This window comes from Drosophila persimilis, unplaced genomic scaffold, assembly GCF_003286085.1.
Source record: "Drosophila persimilis strain 14011-0111.01,24,50 unplaced genomic scaffold, DperRS2 tig00000191-arrow-pilon, whole genome shotgun sequence".
Classification (NCBI taxonomy): domain Eukaryota; kingdom Metazoa; phylum Arthropoda; class Insecta; order Diptera; family Drosophilidae; genus Drosophila; species Drosophila persimilis.
The window spans coordinates 5611411-5634593 of record NW_020825298.1 but is presented as its reverse complement, the minus strand read 5'-3'; the positions used below and the strand labels follow the sequence as shown (position 1 = coordinate 5634593).

Genomic DNA, 23183 nt, shown 5'->3' with positions numbered 1-23183 from the left:
ATTGTAGTCCAGTGGGTATTCAAATACGCTTCACAAAAATTTAGAATTTTGAAGTGTTTTCGCGCAGTTCAGGTGAAAGATATCGTGGTGATTTTGTTTCTTAGTAAGAAGGAAGAATGGATTTACATGAAGAATTTAAAAACAGAAGTAGGTTCCGCTGCTTAAATCATGTTGTTCACCTGTTTAAATTGAGGGGGGTTAAGTGGGTTAAGTAAGTTTTTTCATCGGTACGAACGCGGCAAAAAGTGCACAAAAAACAAAAAGAAGAAATTTTATAAATAATAATAGCGATATCTTCAATAAAAGTTAAAGGGGTTTGAAACGTGAGCAGAGGTAAACGCTGGCAGATTAAATGCAGTTTCCGGGAATATCCGCATGAAATTAGGCCAACAAATGTCGCCTTCTAATGCTGTTGCTCTCGGAGGCCCGTCTCCACACACACACACACACTTGTGGGCGCCCTGACACAGCCACAGAAATACCAATGCATATGTAGATAAACGTACCAGATTTGTCGCGCTGTGAACACGAATATAAACACATATTCGACAAGTGCTTAAGGTTTAAATTGTTTGTGTGAAGAACTATAAAAAATGCGCTAACTAAAAGCCCAAATTAAGTGTTAAACCATATAACAATTGAATCTTTTTCGTGATAATTTTTCTTTCCTTTTTCGGCACTCACACGAACACACACAAACGTAAGAAAATGTTCACAATTGGGAGAGAAGAGTGTGGGAAAGAGAGCAAATGAGCGAAGATGAGAGAACAAAAATCCTCCAATTTGTTGTTGCCTTAAAGAAGGAGAAAAACCACGTGTGGAGGAAGTGCTCTGCAATTTATGTGCAAAAATATAGAGATCTAAAATGCAGCTGCTCTTGTACAGCGATCTACAATAAGAAGCGTTTTCTCGTAACAATTCGAAAGATGTTTAAAATATCGCTTTTTAACATAAATTAGCCGGCAAAATTAGCATTTGTATTTTATCAATATCGCACCCGAACACATACATATGTACATGCGTATGTGGATATGAAGAGTAGGGCCTGAAATAGTGCGAAGAGAAGAGCGATTGATTGCTGATCAGTTTGCTCTCCCGCTCTCACTGAACCGAAACTGGTTCCGTAATCAAATTACGTGACCGATTTACCTGTGTTGGTGATGAACGATAAAAAAATATATATATTTCAAACTGAAAGTTTCAATTACATGAATTCTGAAGCCATGCACTGTCTTGTTAAAGTGTCATTTATATTGTGACATAAATTATTTGGCAAAAATTGATTGATTAACCGTACTAATTGTGTCGGTTTGTTGTACCCCATTACAGGAATGTAAATTAATTTTCCAAATTTGAATTTCCATGAATTGCTTTTGTGAACCGTTTTGCGCATATTTGGCTCCCTGGCTCCCACTCACAGAAACTTGCGCACGCTCTTGCTTGGCGCTCGCGCTCTCTCTAGCTGTCCCCCGCTCTGGTAACGGTATCACGCGCTCTGGACTCAACGTCATCCATCGCTGGCGCTCATTCGAATTTCAACGCTCGGCAGTGTAAGGTGGTCCGTCGTCGCAGCACTCAGCACTGGTACGAACCGTACGAACACTCTGCCAACTAACGTCACACTCTCTCGTGCCACCCACACTTGTGCAAAAGGCCAAAGAGCAGTCAAGAGCCAGTGCAAAAACCGACCCCGCCACAGCCCCGTGCAAGGTGCTTGGTACCCCGCCCCCGGCTGCACTTGAGCATAAATTCTTTTGCTTTTCCCTTTTCCTTTAGAATTTAACTGTGAAAGTGAAAACGTGACAGCACGAAGAACGAAACGAACGAACGAGGCAAGCAAAACAAAAAACCCGCGTGTGTGTGTGAAAATAAAAGGAAGGAGAACAAAACGCAGCAGAACACAAGAGAGAGAGAGAGAATAAAAAAAGATAAAAATAATCAACGAACGAAGGGACAAGGTGGCCCTCAGGCGAAAACAAGGAGAACAACAAAAAACCGAAAAAAAACAACGAAAATTGACAGGTAAGGGAAGCAACACAAAAGTCTCTTCTTTTCAGCCTCACTCTATCTCCCTATCTGGCCATCTCCCACTCTGTATGGTTCTATCTCTTTCCATTTCCTCCTCTCTATGGCTCTATCCCTTTCCCTTTCCTTTTTCCTTGTGCCTGAAATTGATATTTCGTTGCATTTTTGGTATACCCTATGGAGGGAGTCAGTATGAAGACTTTGACAAGCTGTTGTGTTTGGAAGGATTTTTGAAATAAATATTCAGGGCCAGGCAACATTATATGTCTTTCGGTTTCTATCCCCAAGTGTTAAAGAGTTACAAGGGTATCAATAGCCTCGGTATCCACTCTCTTTCCTGTTTCAGTGTCGTTTTTGGGTTCTTTTCTTATCTTCGAGTGCTGTGCTTCTCGCTTCTTCCATGATTCACTTGTTCATCGATGTTAACCCAACCATTTCTTTGATAATAATTTTTGTGCCAATCATTGGGTTAAAGGTTGAAACATTTAAAAGGATGAATAATTTAAATGAATCACAGTTCTAAACATAATTTTGTTTTAAACCAAATTCATGTTGAACCTTTTTAGTTTCTCTTTGGTTTTCTTTTTAGGTTTTTCCGCTTTTGTCATACATAACGTAACTGATTAGATAGAATACTTTTAGTATGTTTGGCTCCCCAACCTTGCACAATTTATGACGGCCCTAAAACGATGTCTTCTGGGTAGATAATGGCAGTGGAAAGAAGGGTTTCGATGGGTAGAGTGGGGTTAACCCTTGATTAAAGTGAAGATGAGATGTTTCGTTATTTATTGGATTTGCTTTTTGGGGGAATTCTAAATTGGTGCAATGTCTTTTTGCTTCGATATCGTGAGTTATTTGTTGACAACTTTAGTATTTTTACAGATATTTGATGTTGTATTTTATAATCTTCAAAGAAATCGAAATAAGATAAAGATGGTTTTATGTTTCTGTGGTATCCGCGAATGCTTGTTAAGATTTATCTATTATTGATGTTTTAGCGGGCTCCTGTGACTCATTTTTTTTTAGATATAACTTGGGGTTTTTGTGGGATTGACTTCAATCAGATATGACGTTGGTAAATGTACCCTCGTGTTCGTTATAATTCTTTAAATGAGTCACAGTTAAAACAATCATTTGTATCCGATCACTATGAATTGACAATATTTATTAAGGCCTTACAGACATTAGAATTCTTGGGAAATTCTTGGCAAAACACAAGCATTTGGCAATAAGAAAATTCAATTTCTGCTTTGGTTTTATCTTATCTGTGATTTCCCAGCCAGCGACCCAATTAAATAAACGGATATCGAGCATGAACACTCGTACGAATATTCGTTTTTATCATTAATACATTTGACGATTGGCAATGGACAAATTGTATCTGTCTGGCTGTCTGGCTGTCTATCTGTCACCAGGGACCCAGCAAATCGCTCGCTCACGTGAGTCAATCGCCGCCAGTCGAGAAGTTATGCAAAACGACTTTTCAAATCGGTTATGCTTTCAAAATGAAAATAAAAAAACACTCAGTCGTGCAGCGACAAACAAACTTTTGCAATTACAGACAGATCCGGCAGAAATAAAAGCAAAAAAGAAATAAAAAGACCAGAAAAGTACCGAGAATCGGAATCAATCGATTTCAATCGAGTCAACGTGTCGCCAGGCCAGGCCAGGCAGGCACTCAATCCCTCAGTAACACATTCAATCCATCTACGAGTAGGGGCATATTTATCCATATCGAATATTCAGAGATTCTGATTTGTGTGTACGTGCCACTGCCTAGACGATGACAACGTGATTTATTCGATGATTCACTTGCGATTATGGATTATGGATGGATACAAATGCAAATCCAACAAACAACTCAATGTCTCTGAGACGGGCAAAGCCCAAAGGGTTCATTCAACTCAGGACAACCTAAGGACTGACCCACCTCATCGACAGGATCCACAATCCACAATCAAACCATCGCCTGGTAACCCCATTTCTTCAGGGAAAATCAATAATTTTCGGCTCATTTGTGCTTCTGTTTATATTTATGGCCATGCTACGCTTTGTGGCCACCACAATGTTGCACAAAAACTCTGAATTTATTTTGGTTGTCATGCAACTGGGTTTATGTTAAATAACCAGAAAATTAATTGGTTTCTGCAACTGAGGTTGGCTTGAAATGTTTTTTAGCGGATGTAAACTTGTAATTGCTTTAGCTTTTGGTTAAAAAATAGTATTTATATAGAAAAACTGAGACTACGAATAGATGTACGAGTATACAGATGTACGAGATGTATGTCTGGGTCTGTTGCTGTCTGAATGTATGTATGTAGGGGTATATGCATGGATAGTCTTTTAGATTGAAAGCGAATATATTTATTCCCTGACACAGTTTCCTTGTGGAAAAGCTGAACAAACCTCCGATTCTTGTGTATTTGCATGGTAGATACGAGTACAATGTGACCGAAGAATGATCCTGTAGTGCTGTCCAACATCTCAAAGGATTTTTGGGGCTAAACTTTTGGGACTCTGGGAGACCAGACACCCAAGCTGCATGAATTATTAAAAAGGAACAATAAATCTGTAAAAAGTTTAACAAAAAGATGTATAAAAGATCTTCAAATGATGTATTCGTTGAACCTGAAAGAGTATTCCACAAATTTTCCTACTCTGTAATATAATAAATAAGTAAACAAGGAACATCTGTGTAACAATTTTGAATAATTGATCTTCAAGTTTGCCTGCTCTACTAATACGTTATTGGAGACGATCACATGATGAAATTATACCCAGATACCAGGAAAAACTTCGCACATTTGGTTTCTCGCTGGATCTGGCTTTGCCTTTATTGCAGTCTGAAATTGAAAACCCCCACACACACACTTGACCGAGTCGTAAATCCTAATCAAATTTATTAAATCAAGTACCTATCCGCGCGATGTGTGTTAATGACAGAACAGAGAAGCGAAACAAACAACGGACGCCCACCAACAAGCATAAAAAATAAAGACTAAAATAAAACCGAAGCGACCGAAAGCAATTTAAGCGATATGAATGCGTTCTCTCCACCATATACGAGTAGAAATGCTCTATATAGAGAGCAGCAGATACAGATACAGCTGACTGTGTACAGCATATGCCTCGACGAGATATCAAACAATCAATTTGTGTGTGTCTGTTCTGTCTGCGGCATTAATTTGTGCAAGTAATTTCATTCGGTGGGGGGCTTGGGCTTCACTTCACAGCTGCAACAAACAAAAAACAAAATATTAAATACTCGTATATGTATGTATGTGTGTGTGTATCGTTATATATCGTGGCATACCTACATATAGCTATATATATTTTCGTTAATGAATAAAATCTAATAACTGAGAACGCGATCAGGGGGGGTAAATATTTGTCCATTTCCCCTTGATTAAATAACCTTCATAACCTGCCTGCTGCCTGCCTCTGTGCTGTAAACGTTATCCGTGCTTGGATTCGTAAGCCGGATAAGTTGTAAATCAATGACCAGATCTGGTTATATCGTTATCAGTGTCATTTATTCGGTAGGAAGTGTTGTAAATGTATGTAAATCATATCGATGGGGGTTAATTATGCGTTTCTAAGGGAAACTTTCGAAAATGATAAGAATTTTCTGCGAATTCCTTATGGTTTGTTCTAACATTTTGCGTCATTTCTTTATCAGTTGAATTGTATCTATTAAGGTTTATCTGTTCCTTCCAATCAAGACGAATATGGAGTAGAAAATACTTTACAATTGAAATATTTGAATTCTTGTAGCTATTTTGTTTTATTCTCCTTTGATATCCGAGAGTTAGGATAATTCTATATCATTCTTTAACCTTGGCCTTGGCTCCTATCCCTGATCTTCTATTGACGCGGATAATAGAAATACTCTATGAAAAGAATATATCATTCATAGTTGATACTTTAATTTCTTACCCCTTGTTATCCGAGAGTTGTTTAAAGCCTGGGATAGCTAAAAATCCGGCTTCTAAACTCTTTAATGTTGTTCATTGCTAATCCTTTACTTGTAATTGAGACGCATAATTGAAATATGCTATACGCTTTTCCCTTTATTTGCTTTTATGCCAGCACTTGTGATACTTTAATTTGTTATCCGAGAGTTATTTAAAGGCTGGGATAACTATAATTCAAGCACTTAAGCAATTTAATGTTATTTATAGCTTATCCCTGACCTTTTGTTGTGACGGATAATTTAAATATTCTATGAAAATCACACCAGATACAAATTAATGTTCATTTCCCTTATCCGCTGTTATCCGAGCACTTAATTTGAGTGCAATAATGCAAGGCTCAGCTTCAGATCCCTCGAGAATCTACTTGGAATCACTCTTATCCACTGCTATGCATAGCGTGGCTGTGGGTGTATACTTTGGCGGACTGATAGCCACTAGAGACTGCCTCTAGAGTGCACTGTCCCGTCATTTATCCAGTGCGACACCCCCAGCCGCAGTCTCGAGAGTCTCCCTCTCATCCCTGGGCACTCGTTGCTGTTGTCGCCGTTGTCACTCTTCATTGAAGATAAGTTCAATTCGCATAATGCTGCTGTTGTAGTTGGCGACTTGGTTGTGAAAAAAACATCCGGCGCACAGCACAAAGCCCCAGACTGCCCTCAGGCTCAAGCCCCAGCTCCAGCCTTAGCCTTTGTATCGGTATCCGCGAGACGCGAGGTTCGAGGCAAACCAGCAATCGGCAGAGCAACCAGATTTTGGCTCGACAATGGCCCAGGCAGCCAGCCAGCCCCGTAGTTTACTTGTTTTGCTTATTGTATTTTGCATACAGGCAGGCCCAGGCATTTATTTTATTATACTACATATTTGAATAAAGTGAATTACGTACACAGACACAGACATGGAAGAAACAACAACAAAAAGGTCCAGACGCCCGCCAGGTTCCGAGCAATGCGTTCTGAACAGCTCCTCCTCCGTGCCGTGCGCCAGCCAAAAGTTTAATTGAATTGAAAACTGAACCCCAAACCGAAGCAAAGCCCAAAACGAAACGAAACGAAAATATTTCAGTAGGAGCCATCAACGGAATTCAAGTTGTACGATTTGCGAAAAAAAAAACATTCTTGGGCTTCACCTCCTCCACCTCCAACGCCTCTCAGTCTTTTGCTGTATTACATGGTAATCATAGAGTGCATAGAGTGGGGTATATACGTGGGACAGTCAGGAAGAAACGTTTTCTTGGATATAGTACTCAAACAGGACTCAGAGACCAGTCTAAAATTTAATATTTTCTACAGCCAAAATGAAGAAAACCATTTCCCAGGCGAGGAGAAATCTGAAATCTATTGTATTATCCTTTGTCCCCTCTATCTATCCTTTCTCAGTGAGACTGAAAACATATCGACCCCTTTTGCAAAATGATATCAACCAAAAATTTGTTTCGAAATTGGTTTTTGATGAAGAATTATTCAAAAATCAGGAACTCTCTGAACTAAGGGGTACTCGCCCTAGCGATACACCCGGAACTAAAGCATTCTTCTTTTGTCTCTTGTCTTTGATTCTTTTTTTTTTGCTGGTTCCTTTTTTTCTTTTTCCTTTTTGTTTCGCTTGCATATTTTATGCCCGTTGTTTATTTTCCCGGGGACTAATTTGCAGCGCTTTCGATTGTCGAGTTATTCAATTATTTGCCGTTTTTTTTGCCCTACTGTTCTGCTGTTGTACGGCCGTACGGCCGTACGGCTGTACTGCCGGACTGCCGTTGGGATAATAATTCAATTTAATGCTGCGTGGGCAGAGGTCAGCGGAGATTTGTTTTAATTAATATTTGTTCGTATTTCGCTGGGGGCTTTTAGGGCAGGGGGTGGCGTTGTTTGTGCCCGCTGTTGGATGCAAATTCTGATGCATCCGGAAGTGTCACTCATGGTCACAAATTATTCAAGCATCTGCTTCTGCTTTGCTTTCGTTTCTATTGCAGAATTCTAGGCAATTCCCCCACGGGGCAGCAGTGGGCAGCAGTAGCCAATTTGATGGGATATTTATGGGGCCATGAAAACCGTTTTACTGCTTTCAATTTGTTCCAGCTTAACGCTTGATTCCACCTCCCACCTCCCTGTGTGGGGGAGGCCTCTAAAAATAGTGGGATTATGGTTTTGGGTTCTCATGGCTGAATTGGCTTTGATTAAGGGTTTATCCGTTAGTTATTTACTCGGATAAGCTGGGCTAACTAATTTGTATCTATTTCATTGACTTTGGATGTACCGAAAAATATTTTAGACTCATTTAAACGGTTAGAAAACTATTGTGATCGTTATCCCAGTCTATCGGATAAGTGTTAAGAATCATCTACTTTGTAAAATACACCATTTAATGTCTTTTAGATGCAAAACTTGTTATCCGGTGATATCCATGGCTAGAAAATCCGCGTGATATGGTTTCATCGGATAAGTGTTGCGTTCAAAGAAAAATAATATTCCTTATAAAATATTCCATTAAATTTGTTTCCATTTAGCCGATTTATTTATTTTTTCGATGCAAAATCTTATCCCTACTTATCCGCTTGTTATGGCCACATCGGATAAGTGTCGACTCCAAAGAAAAATAATTTTCTTTGTAAAATATTCCATTACTGCATGTTTTCATTCTCGCCATTGACGCAAAAGTCTGACAAAGAGTCAGCGTCTTGGATTTTTTTGCATGTCTATGAAATTAGCAAGAGTCTGTCGACCCACGCACTCATATGGGGAACGTGATCGCACAATAAGAGGGCGGTATTAAGCAGTTAAAAAAGTAAAGAAAAAACACACCCACATACCCCTCGCTCCCCTCCCACCCCATAAGCCGAAGAGCGCGAAATGAACTCTGAAAAAAAAGTAAATAAAACTCGTGGATAACCCAAAATGGTATTGTATAATAAGCGGCGAGAGATACCGAATTACACACAGAGCAGAGACCCCTTAGAGCCCCCAGAGCCCTCAGAGCCACTTGCATTGCACGCAAATGAACACGCTATAAATATTTAGAAACAAGCCTCCCCATTGTTTACAACAAAACGAAGAAAATGTAAGCGAAAAAAGCGCCGATAAAGCCGAATCGAACTCGACAAGCACGTGACGCTGAATACCGAAAGCCGAATACCGAACACCGAATACCGAAACCCGATTCGAGCCGCGCTCTCAGCTGGCCGCTACCGATCGGTTGGGTTGGGTATATCCAATACCATTCGGAGGGGTTCACTGGAATGCCGAAAACAAGTGTACAGACAATCGCAAACCCCACCAAAAGCATTTATGAGCCCCCCGCGACTCTGTGTCTGTGTCTCTGAGTCACGCGGCGGATGGCAGAGTTTTGCGAAAATATTGCCATATAAAAAAAATACATACAAATACATTTATATTTATGATGCCAATGATGATGGCATCGAACCGGTGTTGCTTGAGATATTGAGAGTAAACTCGAGAATGCATAAAAGATGATAGAAGCTAAAGCAGTCATCAGGTAATCTGGCAATCAGACAATCAGGCAATCATTCAATCAGAGATGAAGTTCTGTCTAGTAATCCCCCGTTCCCATTCCCATTCCCACTCCCACTCCCAATCCCATTGAGGCATGCCATTGCCGCTGAGATTTACAACCCGCTGCCAATGTCAGGCAACTATTTTTAGTGGCTACGACTGATAGTAGTAGTAGCACTTTCTCGCTATGGTTATGGCCTCCTCCAGCTCGTGACACAGTGCTGCCTCCCTCCATCTATCATCCGTCGAATGTTATCAAAAAATGCCTGCCCTGCCAAAAAAATACTCAAAGCTTCAAGTTCTCTCCTTCGCTCAAAATCAAAATACAAAATACATAGTACGCCGCGTTATCAGCAAATTTCGTATTCTTTTTAATGCTACCTACTCCTCCCCCCGCCCTCGTCGTATCTTATCGGCATAAATATTGTGTGTATTGTAGTATGCATATTTTATGCCATCAACGCGTGTCGTGTTCCAAGCCCACAATTTATGTCGCTTATGTCGCACGGCTAAACAATTGACACGATTTTTATCGTTCACGGTTACAGGTTGTGTGATTTCATCGGGGAATACTGAATTGTTGTGCTATAGAATATGAAAAATATTGCAGAAAAGATGCATATAAAGGGTCAAGGGGTCTTGGGGTCATTCGGATAAAATATATATTGTGATCAGGAAATAAAAACTAGAGCGGATAAGGGATAATGTGTTAAACGGCCTCTAGAAGAGGTGGAAAGATTTGCCAAGAATTATAATCCATTTTCTGAGAGCAAACGAAAGCTTCCCATTATTTGTTCCCAATCTTGGAGAATATGAAATGTCATAGAAATTAATACATGCGTATGTCTGCTTATCATTTCCACGTTTTCAAGGATTATACATATACTTAGATTACCGATTGTATTATCAACTCTAAAGCTCAACCACAAAATCATTCTACAAAAACATGGAATTCTCTGCTAAAATATATTCATATTTACAGCATATTTATACTCTAAAAGTTTATGGATAAACACATTTGTTTACTCAAAGTGTGGCCTCTGGGTCCCTGGGCCCTTGGGTGTTGCAACAAGAATGCTTTTTACATAACCGATGTTTGGTCAACGCCTCCCGCTGTGTTCTGTGTGGCCCTGCCCCAAAAGGGATTTGACAGCAGTAGTAGCAGCAGACCTGGCGCCAGACTTTTTCTACACTAGTTTTGCATTATATAACACAGCCAGAGTGCTCTGTTTTTTGGCCTTTGTTTTTGTTTTTTGCTGGAGCAAACATATGGGGAAAAATATCTATTAAATTGTCCATGTAATTAGCCATAATTTGAGTGGAACTGCTGCTGCTGCTCTGCTTCTCACAGCTGAATGTCTCAATAAAAGTTTCATTGACCAGACCAGGCCAGGCCAGGCCAGGCCCCTCGTATGGGGCCTTCCTTGATGGCCCAAGAGAACACATTTTACATGCACATTAAGTGCCGTCGAATAGTGGCAAATTACCCACAAAATGTATACAATTTGAGTATTTTTGGTGAAATATTGCCATCTGGACATATGGCGAGCATCGAATGTCGCCGGCAATTAAGTAATTATTCCGGGGTTTATGGATATTTGAGAGGCTTAAACCTAAACCCAAACCACTGCCATTGTTGTTTGTTACACGATACTTTCTCCACCAACGTTTCTTGGGAATCGAATCAGAGACAAATGGAAAGCCTATGCAAAATTTTCCTTCGATTGGTGGAAATTAGAGCCATTCTGTTGTATACGTAATACGTATTTAGTATTTATTTGGTATTATTTAGTATTTGTTTTTTTGTTAATATTTAAAATTAAAATTCTGAGCTGTATTTGTTGATATTTTTTAGTATTACTTGAGTGGAATTTAGAATTTTTTGATGGCTTTAAACATTTTTGGTTAGTATTATTTAGAATATTTAAGGTATTTTCTGGTTTTTTTTGGTACTATTCAGTAGTTTTGGTATTTTCTTTATTATTTTTGGTAGTATTTAGTATAATTTGAATTGTATTATTTTTTTTTTGTATTAGTGTTTATTTTTTAGGGGCTAATTTCGAGTATTATTTAGTATTTTTGGTTTTTTTTGTGTATCGAAACAAAATTATAATATGTTCTTGAATATGTCTGATCGTGCTTCCAGTGGGATATACATGAGAACAGGGAATTGTGTGAATACAAAAAAAAGATCACCGGTGGGAAACATATCATTTCACAGAAACTCAAACGGAGGGCGCGGCATTTCTAGACGTATGTTTGAGTCGTTTGCCGTATCCACGTGTCGTATGAGTAACGCTGAAATATTATGTATTCATCATCCTCAAATACGACACATATAAATACCCCTTAGAATGTACCAATCTATTGCCATCCATCCATCCGTGAGGCGTATGGCGGCTGAAACGATAAAGTAAACATTGTAGGTTACCGAATAAAAAAAAAATTCTGATGATTCACTTTTTGCTCCATTTCACCAGCAAACGCGCAGCCAGCAACATTCTCTCCGCCATCAGAACGCCCAAACGCTGCACTTTTCTCCATACATTTTTTCCTCCATTTTTCCTCGTTGTTGAAGGTTTTTTCGTATTTTTTTTGGGTTGCAATTTTCTGGGCTGCATTGCGAACTTTTGCGCCAGCGAAGCGCAGAGGCGAAAAATGTCTGGAAAAAAGAAGCAAGAAATATGTTGAAAATGCGCGCTTACATAACACACATTTGGTCGAAGTTTGGGGGCCCGCCCGTCCCCGTTTTGGGGAGTTTGGGTTGCATGCAGGTGGCTGGAGGGGGGCTGGAGGCCAAGTGGCTACCGGTTACGTCGTTGCCTTTGTTTCCCTGCGATTGAGTGACGCCGCCTCGTCATCAGCGCGAGGGTTGTCTGTACGGTAATCGAATGGAGAGTGGGGATCACTATTCTTGTGTGGATTTGTAGAGTTTATTCCCCGAGAAAGAGATGAGAGTATTTCCTGTTCGCTTTCTTCTAATCCATCTACAAGGGAGAATACAGATATGCCCCACCGCGGATCTACAACCCTTTTCAGGGTCTATTTATTCCTTCTGACTTCCTTATTTTATTAACTTTTGCGAGATTCTTTCGAAACGACCCTTTAAATGGATTTTCTGTTCTTTCTATATAATTTCATCAGGGAATTTTTTAGCCCATCGCTAGTCTCATGCTCCCTCCTTCCCTCTCTCTAGCCAGCCTCTGTTCTGTTGGTGCTCTTCGCTCTCTAGGCCAGTCTTTGCACACATCTTTTTTTACATCTTTTAACAGCATCTATGGCCCCATTTTAAGCCCTCTTTATAGACTTTATCTTAGCCCATCTCTGGGATCTCTTGGTTTCAAGTTCCTCTCGCTCCTGCCTCTATTATTTCTTTGTCATTTGGCGGCAGTTGGTTTTTGCCTTCTGTCTAGGCCAGGGACCGGGACTTATGAGACACAATCCAAGGCAGCGAGGAGGCTAAGAGACGTGGCCAAATGGCCATATAAATATCTGTATGCCTGCCTCCGGCTCAGGGCCCGCATTTCACGTGATTTTGCTGCTGCTGCTGCTGCCACAGCTCTTATATGTAATGATTATGAAATAAAAATGCTGCTGTTGCCGTTGCTGCTGCTGCAGTTTGCAGTTTTTTTTCTATAGGTTCAATGACCCCCAAGTCGAGCATGAGAGCTGCTGCGATTGTGTTTTGTGGCAAGTGCATTGTACAGGTTTTTCCTTGTGTTGCCAAAAAAAAAAACACACAACACACCGAGAAGAAACTCTATGGAAAATGAATTTCGAATGCGGCGACGCTTGAGATACACTTTCGAAAGTTAAGAAACTCCCATGAAACCGAGTCTTAGCCACCCCCCGAAATGCTTGCCTTTTGGTTATACCCCTCTCTGGCCATAGGGTGCGATACACACAAAATAAGGCCCATAAAAAAGCCTTGCGTGTCCATGAGCTGTGCCTCGCGGAGTCGAGTCGAGTCTCTGCTGCGGCTGGCATTTTCAGCCGTCACGAAGTCTGCCGCCAGAAAGCCAGGCAGCAGAGACAACAGCCAACAACAACAATACATTCAAAACGGGGGCAAAGATGGGCGGGGGAAGGGGCAAGGGGCAAGGGGAGATACTGGAAATCAGGTCAACAGCTTCGGGCCCTGTTTTAATTGTTGCCTGTTGCCGCCTGCCCTGACAAATTCTCTGTGTGGCAAGTGTCGCAGAAGTGGCTGTCCTTGCGCCAAACTGGAACTTGATTTCCTTGCCAATCAATTCTCACTTAAGGCTCCACGCTTGGCTCCAGGCCTCCGCCTGTCCTGTCCTGTCCTCCTGCTGCTGCTTCTCCATGTCCTCTGCTTGCCCTCTGTGTCCTCGCTGCTCTCCCCTGCCTTAAATTGATTCTATCACCATCTCTTTTGCACATGCGTGCGACTGACGCGTTACTTTATTCATTCATTGATTTAGGAGCCAGTCTGCTCACTGGAGCCGCATACACACCCCGGATACCAGTTTCAACAACGCAATTCCAGCTTCGTGCGTGTTTTCGCATACCCTTTTCTGAGGGTACTACGCTATTTACAGCACTGAAACTTTAGAAAGGTCGAAAGTTTGAGACGCACAAGCGAAAAGACGCAATAGGGAGGACCCGAGAGTGCAAAAACAAAATACACCAATAATGCTCGACTCGAGTGTGTTTTAATGGATCTTCTAAGGGTATTGCATGCCTCGACACTCAAAGGGTAGAATTTTCGTCATTTTTTTTATAGTCTGCTGCTGACGCAAAATGTCCTGTCACACCCACTCACAGACTCGCAAACATTCGCTCAAACATTCATTCACTTGCGTAGCAGGGAGACATCTGCCCACACCCACACACAATGGGTTTTATGTTGTCCCACATTTTGTGATGTCGATGCCGTCCCTTACTTTAAGGGCTTACCAAGCGACCAGGCAATGGCATAATTTCTCCAAGTCCTACCCCCCGCACCGAACCGATTTGACACAGTTTTCAGAATGAATAGAGAGGGCGAGGAATTCTAAGGAATAGGACCCAAGCAGAAGGAGTGCTGTACTGGACAAAGTCATTGCACTCGCCGCTCTCAAGGAGAAGGACTTTTCCGTGCAGAAAGCCAACAGCTGCTTGGCCCAGTTTTTCATGTAACACGTTTCAAAGTTCGTTTTGAAACGCACTTGAGGCGTGGCCCAAACCGATTTCCACCCACTCATATCATATGCAAATAGGAGGCGAAACCCTCAAGGGAACTCGTGTTCGTTTCACTCCCCAACAGGTGACCCACTTATTTCACAAAATGTCACTTGTTTCGGTACTGTAATTACTTGTTAAGGACATCAAGGAGACTTGCTAACTTTGACTTTCATAACTATTTGATGTTGAGGTTGTGGTTGGTTTTGTGCAATGCTCGTTGAAAGAATTTCATTATGTAAACATCGCTTCAAAGGATTTCTTTAGTAAGGATTTTGGTGCTGTTGGTTATCAAACTTTACTTGAGGTTTTGCCACTAGAAATTAGCTTTTATTAGAGGAAAAATATTCCCTAAAGGGAATTTCTTATTTTACGATGAAATACTGAAATTATATCGAATATGTATCGATGTTATTTGACATTTATAGATATCTATAATTTATAGATTTTAATATATAGTATATAGATAATTTATTGACGTTATCGGTTATAAAATGTATCATTTATTCACATATATATGAGATATCTTGAGAATTGATCAGAGTTATCGAAAACTATCAATGGTATCGATCCTTTATCGATGGAAAGCACATCCAAAAATTGGTTTTAGTCATATTAAAATAAGTAAGATCCAACATACTCGTATATTTAAAAAGAATCCATAAATTTCAAGAGCTATTAAATATTAAATTAATTAGTTTCCAATTGAATACTTCCAATTTAGACAATATTTAATCGAGGGCCGCGTGTGTCTTGATGTTGAAAGCAGAACCCGCCTAAAACTTGATTAGTTGCACAACTTTGTTATCTCGAGTTCCTTTCATGAGGATTACTTTCCTCCCCACAGCCCACACTTGATTCTATTATAATCCATCATGATCCCATGCTTATCGAACGGGGGACTAACTTTTGTGTTCTGTGGCTGCCTGAAGTACGAACAGAAACAATTTAGTTTTCCCCGAGTACCCGAGTCTCCGAGTCTCCGAGCCTCCAAGTCCCCGTTGAAGCTAATAACTTGGGTGGTGGAGCTTTGGTGTAGTGGAAATTTACTTGGAAGCCTCAAAAGTTTTCCCCTCTTTGCTAACTGACGCAAATTGCAGCAAGCATTACGTGTGTGGCCGCGAGAGTCGACTCGACTCGAGTCTTGACCCAAACGTTGTTTCTGTTGCACTTGCGTCACTCCACGCCGCCCACAACATTTTGTGGCATGTCTTTCGGGGTCTAGTCTGTCAATTGTCGGGGCGATTAACCCATTGTGTCCAATGTTTAGCACCAGAAACGCTTAACACCTGTTTGGCACGATTTAAATGCTTATTCAGCGTAAAACGAGCTATTTTGGGCCTCTAATTGAGTTGTTGATGTCTGCCATGTTTCGCCTGCCTGACATTCGCCCCGCGGCAGACGCCATGTTTAATCTGCGCTAAAGTCCAATAGAAAGAAAAGAGAGGAGGTAAACAGGAGGCAAACAGAGAGAGAGAAACAGAGAGGGACTGTACTGCGTGTCTGTACTGAAAGGCAGTTGGCGTAGTCATTTTTTGGCTCATTTGACCTCCGGGATGTCAATATTTCTGTGACATTCGCCGCTTTTCGCAGCTTCTTTTGGATGACATCTCGCGACACTGCGACATGACATCGTGTCAGGCCATTAGCATAAACGTTTTAATTAGCAGCCGCTGGACCCGAGAGAGTTAATCGATTCATGGCGCAACATTTCTGTTCTGTGCTCAGTCGTAGTCCCACAGCCCACAGTCGGTCGGTGCTTAGTTTTGTGTCGATTTTCAGTTTAGTTAAGTTAGTCATTGTAAACTGTCCAATTGAATTCAATTGAGTTGCGCTCCGTTTGATTTCATTAGCTTAAATTGGGTGTATTTTAACATTTAGATAAGTCCGCTCAAGTCCAGGGGCTAATGCCCGTTCTCAGACTGTTAATAACTCTATATACATACGTACCTATAAATATATATATACCTGATGACTTTAATTTTGTGTGTGTACCTGCGGCACCTTGAGAAAACTAGACACACTCGTAGCATAATATTGACATACATATGAGAGAATTGCACATCAACACCAGTCGAACCGAATCGAAACGAAGCGAAACGAAACGAAACGAAACAAATCGAGTTCTCAATTGAGTTGAGATTCGATGTAAAACAAAATGGAAACTGTTTAGGCAATTAATGAGGCTTAAGTGCTTTGATATTTCTTTCGAGGAGGAGCCGCAGGGGAGTTCTCTATTTGCAGGCTTATTATGTGATTCAGATAGGACATGTCCATGGAGTAGAAAAGGTTTGCTTTTCGGTTGGCGCTTCGGTACATTCATTAGTGGATAAGATAGGTTGCTATCGAAGGGGCACTTTGGTGACCCCGTTCCGAATTAATTTTGGAATTAAATTTAGAAGAAAATGTGGGACTTAAAGTGAATAAATTTTAACTTTACGCAATGGTGACCCTAACAAAGTCTTTTCCATGGCTTGGTGACCCTTAAAAATGCTTCTGCATAAAGTGTGGACCCCAATCGAAGAGGTAAATGAGTATGATGGCGACCCCAGCAAACAATTTCCTTTGTAATTACATTTTACGAATAATATGTAGAATAGAAAAAGTGGTGACCCCAAACTCAATTTTTTTCCACACAAAATGGTGAACGCAATTATCACAAATGTTTTTTGGGATCATCATTGTCGTACTTTTTATTACATTTTCGAAGAAAAAATATATTTTCAGGATTCTCATGTAATCTAAACTCTTAAACACAATGTAACCCACTAGGTTTGTAAGTTTTCTTTTGACTTTGACATCGTGCATCATCAAGCAACGTTCCATATTAATTAGAAGTCATTTCAGTCATATGAACACGAGTACTCGTACTACACATATTCTTATCTACTTAGCATAGCAAAGTACACTCTTGAACCGCCTTGGATACGCACACATACACACACACTCACACACAACCTGTCTTCTAGCCTCAAAACTAAAGTGACGGCAGCCGTCGTCCGCCTGCGACACCTTCTATCGGACATCAGAAATCAAGCAAACGCAGCGATCTATCAGACATGTCTGTCTCCCCAGCCCACCACCCCCTTCCGTCGCCCCTAGACCAGCGTCAAAGCGCCCCAAAGTGAAATGTGGTTCTGTCGTTTTTTACGAGTAGCCTGCAGTTGACGGGGGAAAATCATTAAGAGTGTCAAATGAAAATGAAAAAATAAAACACGAGAACAAATAAATACGTGGCAAAATTGTTGCTGGTGTTGTTTATTTTTGCTGTACTTTTCTTGGGCGAACTGTTCTGTTGTTTATTTTTCTATGCGTATGCACTTTGCATTTCATTAGAAATTTGCAATTTAATTTTCCATTTTCTTGGGCGCGCTCACTTTGTGCATGCGAATTGTGACAAAAGCAGCAAAACATTTCCGAGTAATTGCCGTGCGTCGAGTGGTTTGGTGGGGGGTAATTGAGACCAAAGTTTTTGGTTATATCACACAAATGCTTTATGATAAATAGCCTGGACCTTAAAAGACTGGCACCAGGTGTGGATATGCGGTAAAAAATTCTGAAAGAAAAATTTGAGCATAATTTGGGGGAATATTAAGTATACGCAACTTTTTCACAGGCGGAATAGATGGGTATTTTATTTTAATTTAATATTACAACATTTTGTAGGGTAATTTCAAATATATGTAAAGTAAATTTATTCAAGCCGAATGACTGCATAGACGTTGATGCGTCTAAGCCTTAAGACTCTGGGGTAAAGACCCTTACGTTCCATACCATTCCAATGCCAAACGAATTTGGTGCTTCTAGTATTTTCTCGTAGATCTAGTATTTTCTAGTATATTTAATTATGTGTTTTCTGTTATGAATAATGCATATACTATGGGATCTATGCCGTTTTTCTGTTATTTCCAGTATTTCCTGATATTTGAAGTTTTTGGTATTTCTAGTTTTTTTTTCGTGTTTCTTGTATTATCCTAATTTTTGTATTATTTTATATTTCTGTATTGTTTTGTACAATTTTAAGTATTTTTAGTATTTTCTGGTATTTTTTTTTTAGTATTTTCTCTGGAATTTGTTGTATATAATTACGAATCTTATTTCTTACTAGTATCTTTTATTTTTCATGTCATCGTCTCTTGTCATCATCTTTATTTGAAGCTGTTTCTCGCAGTCCTTATCTGATTTATATCAACGAAATTTACCAAAATGTACAATAAAAAATCACGTGAAATTGTTTATTTAAATAAATTGCTTACCAATTCGTAGTATATTATAAGTGAGGAGAATTTGTATGGCGAAATGAAATATTTGTGCCGGTTTTTCTCATTCTCATTCTCGGATTTTTGTTTGGTTTAATTAGAAATCAAACCGGCTGCTGCCGTTGCTGTTGCTGGTGCTGCTGTCAGCGGCCACCCTCAGCAAAATCAGAGCCACCTCATACAATGTACGAGTGTATATGTATATATATTATAAATCTGACCAGTTGGCTGTTGTTTTTTTTTTTTTATGACTGGCCCCGCAATTAATGCCCGGCCAAGTATTTTATGGGCCAATGGCGCCTTTAGCATTATCTACAATTAACTTGTATGTAGATGGGTCATGTCGTTGAACCGATTACGGATCGGTGGATAAACATTCGGTATTCTAAATGGCAAGGATTTCCTTCCACAAATGATATCTTGTCTAATTGATTGATGTTGATTGACTACGAGAGTTGATTGTTGATTGTTTATGCAATTGGAAAACAATCGGAATGAAATAATAAACAAATTTCCGCCTCTCTTTTACGTTTATTTGCAGACTTGGAAGCGCGCCCACACCTTCGATTTGATTATAGTATATCACAGCTATGCTCTCGCTGTATTTGTCCTAAATCGTTCACTATAATGAATTCTGCGCGGCATCATCGTATTGGAGTATTTCTGTCTCCATAAGTTTGCTGAGAAACACCAACATCAAAAGTTGAATACTAAAAAGAAAGAAAAAAAAACAACATCAAATTCTATAAATCAAAACAAGGAACAACAAATTCAACAAATCAAAAGGAACACCAAAATTGTATAAATATCTAAAAGTTTTCTAGTCAAACAATAAAAGAAACAACGAAGGAGATTTACTCATCAACTGCCTCCTGCCCAAAACAGTAACACAAACAGAAACGGAAACCCGAAGTAAGGTGTAAGGTCTTGGAGTGGTCTCTGAGCCAAAACCCAAATCAAAAAGTTGACAGCGACGGAAAGTGACCCAAAGGAGGGCACACACACGACTGCAAACCTGGCCAAAAAGATGCCATACCATCGGAGTGGAGACGCCTCGGCACAGGCCGACAAATTGAGCGGCATTGTGGAGGAGAGCGATCTGTATGAGGGGTTTGCGCCGCATGTCGAGACCTCGGAAATCAAAACCCTTGACTTTTACAATCTGCCCAAGCCAACCGGTAAGTAAAGTCTTCTTTTTGGTTTTTATATAATATCCATATTTCTGGGGGCTTTTAAAAATTTGTTTTTGCATTCTCGGGCCACAAATAGATCATACAGCTGCGTCCCCGCACGCTTGTGCATCTTTCTGGCACCTGGGAAAGGTCGTACTCTAAAAAATTAGGTCATGTTTGAAAAAGGTTACTGAGATTTTAACGAGGTGTGAAACAGATTCCAAGACGACATCAAGTGCGAGAGGATCTGTTCTGGCCGTTTGCCCACTGAAAGTGTTTCCGATGTATTTGCATCGGAACCGTGAGGCTCGTGTCATCTCATCTTTCGGCATCACGGGTCGGGTTTTGATTATTTTTGCGCCCACATTTCTGATGATGGGTGTCGTACTTTACATTTGCACATGTGTGTGTGTACTGCCTGGAGCCTTCGGATGAATATACTGTGGAGCGCGCGATGAAATTCGTGAAGGTTCCATACTGCGTACATAAGTATTACGATTTGGATTATCAGAGTATGAAGAACTGAGGCCTATCTCGTGATTATCGTGCCTCTATACTACCGATTGGGACTTGTATCAACAGACTACATTTATTATGGACAATTCTTAACAAATTTGCTTATAAATAAATAAAAAATTCTATAGATATCAATAACGAAAAACAATTTCGGAATCATAGAAATTATGATAGCCACTTTCACTTCCTCTCATCAATTTGATATCTTTTTTTGTTTACAAATGCAAAAGATATAAATGAGAATTGATGCAAATAAACAAGACATAAATCCCAATAAAAGCCAAAAAATAATTGGTGATTAAAATTAAATGATTATTTTTGGGAAACTCAGTGCAAAAACAAAAAAAAATCGCCTCAAGAGGTCGTATATTTAAGCGATTTTTCAGGTATCTGAAGCTAGTGCCCACGCCAAATAATCACAAGTATCATATGATCCACAGACGATCCTCGAGCACATGTTCTTTTGTTATTGTGTGGGAACAATTTTAATTTATATCTTTCCCGAAAGGAATATTTGTTTTCTTTTTAATTGCGTTTCGGGCAAAATTCGAGTACATTAATCAGAAGAGCAGAAAACAAAAATCAAACAAACAAATACAGATATAAATTAATTATAGGCATTTGCAAAAATAATCAAAGGCAATAATAATATTTCCACTCTGCAGTCGCCTGCCCCCAAGCCAGAAACCCCAACGGGTTTATTTTTCGCTGGAGAACCATTTCGAGAGATCTCTCGGACCAGCAGTTTCTTTGCAGCTTTTTTTTTTGTGATTTTTGTGGCTATTACAGCACGCAAGCGATAAATGAAATAAAATTCAAATATTTATAGTTATTTATGAAAAACCCGACGGCAACCGACTGTCAAATTAATGCAGTCCGCTCTGTGCTCTGTGTAAACATTGCCCAGGGCAGAAAAATATTTCATTTAAATACAGAGTCGTACAGTTAACGAAAAAGTTTAAATAAATGACGGGATTTCGTATTGGATTGTTTGGAAAGGAAAGCCCGGAATCGAACAGGAACAAGGAGAATAGCTCTCTCTCGTGTGATTTCTTAAGCAATATCCTGTTTTTACCACAAGAAATAACTTTAATTTAGCTGAACATGAACTGGTAAATAAAAGGATTATAAACTGATTTCCAGGGGGTATACAACGGAATCCTGAACAGCCCCTCCAGAGTGGTCTGAATGTCCCAGAATCTGCATCAGTGATGACTACTTTGTTTAAATTATATTTAAATCATACATGTTTATAGAGTATCGCTTTGTGTCTGCCCTACAAGTGCCCCAAGTAAATTTTCCTTTTTGTTTACACTTTTCGCTCTTCAATCAGAATTTCCTTCGGAAAATGGAATTATTTCTGTTTATTTTTCTTTTGAAAATGCAAATTGCAATTTACATGTGATTTTTACAACGAAATTTCTGCCCTTGCTCGAACCTTATTTACACAGTGAACAGGGTCCGAGAATTTCCGCACTTAAACCAAACACCAAACAATCGAAAGCTTATCCATCTCGGAAATAACACGATTCGAAAAGGGTACAAGACACCAACAAGTGTTGACCCAAATAGCACAAACAATAATATTGACAAATAGATACATATGTACATATATGGATATGTATCTACACATGTTTATAGATATATGTATGTATACACTCTTCGATACGAAGGAAAACCAAAGCAAAAGTGATATATAATTGCGTCTTATGATTGCCAAAACTGCAAATTCGATGCATTTCCATGCGAGTTATGCCATCAAAGCCAATTGCGTTTAACAGCTTTACAAAAATTCTGTTTACGCTGCATTCGATTATGGTTTATGGTGGGGCGAATGAATATGGATATTGAATATACTTGTACTCGTACTCGTATGATTTGATTTAGTATTGGTTCGAAAGAGAGGCGAAAGAAGGGTCTTGGGTTAGGGAAGTCTTATTGCAGAATGAAGATAGCGACGGGGATACTTTTACTTGCTTGGGATCCGAAAAGCCTGAAGAACCATCATGAATGTATTTAAAGATCATTAAGATAAGATATCTCTTACTAGAATAACATATTCCTCCATAAGAGATTCTAATTAATATTAAATACTAAAAGGAAAACTGAATCTACTAAATAAAAGTACTATGCCAAGAGATTTGACAGGATACAAATACTAAAAATATACCAAAATATCGCTAGAGCGGACACAAATACTGAAAATACTAGTTAATTAAAATACTGAATTTACTGCATACTGCATTTACTAATACAAAATATTACACTAAAATGTTTGATGGGATGAAAACACAGAAAATATACTGCAACATCGTTTAAGTGGATAAAACTTTCTGGAACTGGAACTTTCTCGATTGAGTACACACTGGCTCTCTTCTTCTAGTTTTTCCAGGAATTTCCACCTTTATATATAACTGCTCGTACCACCCTCGCTGTGGGCTAACGCGCTTGTCAGAATGCCAAATGGCAAAATCCACTAAATGCAATTTCAATTCCAAATGCAATCAGGCGATCCCAGCCAATCGAACCATTAGTGGGGCACTCTACCGTCTC

At 39.7% G+C, this 23183-nt stretch overlaps 1 protein-coding gene across 3 annotated transcripts in view; it reads left to right on the top strand.

The window, feature by feature from the left end:
* The first annotated feature begins 283 nt into the window (after positions 1-283).
* Positions 284-23183, top strand: part of LOC6589416 (TBC1 domain family member 24) — a 54654-nt gene continuing 31754 nt past the window's right edge. For 2 of the 3 annotated variants that reach the window (XM_026988258.1, XM_026988255.1), the window contains exon 1: positions 19970-20120. In XM_026988258.1, the coding sequence (XP_026844059.1) occupies positions 19970-20120 (151 nt within the window). Of the gene's footprint in view, positions 334-1776; positions 2023-19483; positions 20121-23183 lie in introns of those variants that run through there. The other variant, XM_026988253.1, reaches the window with a different exon arrangement.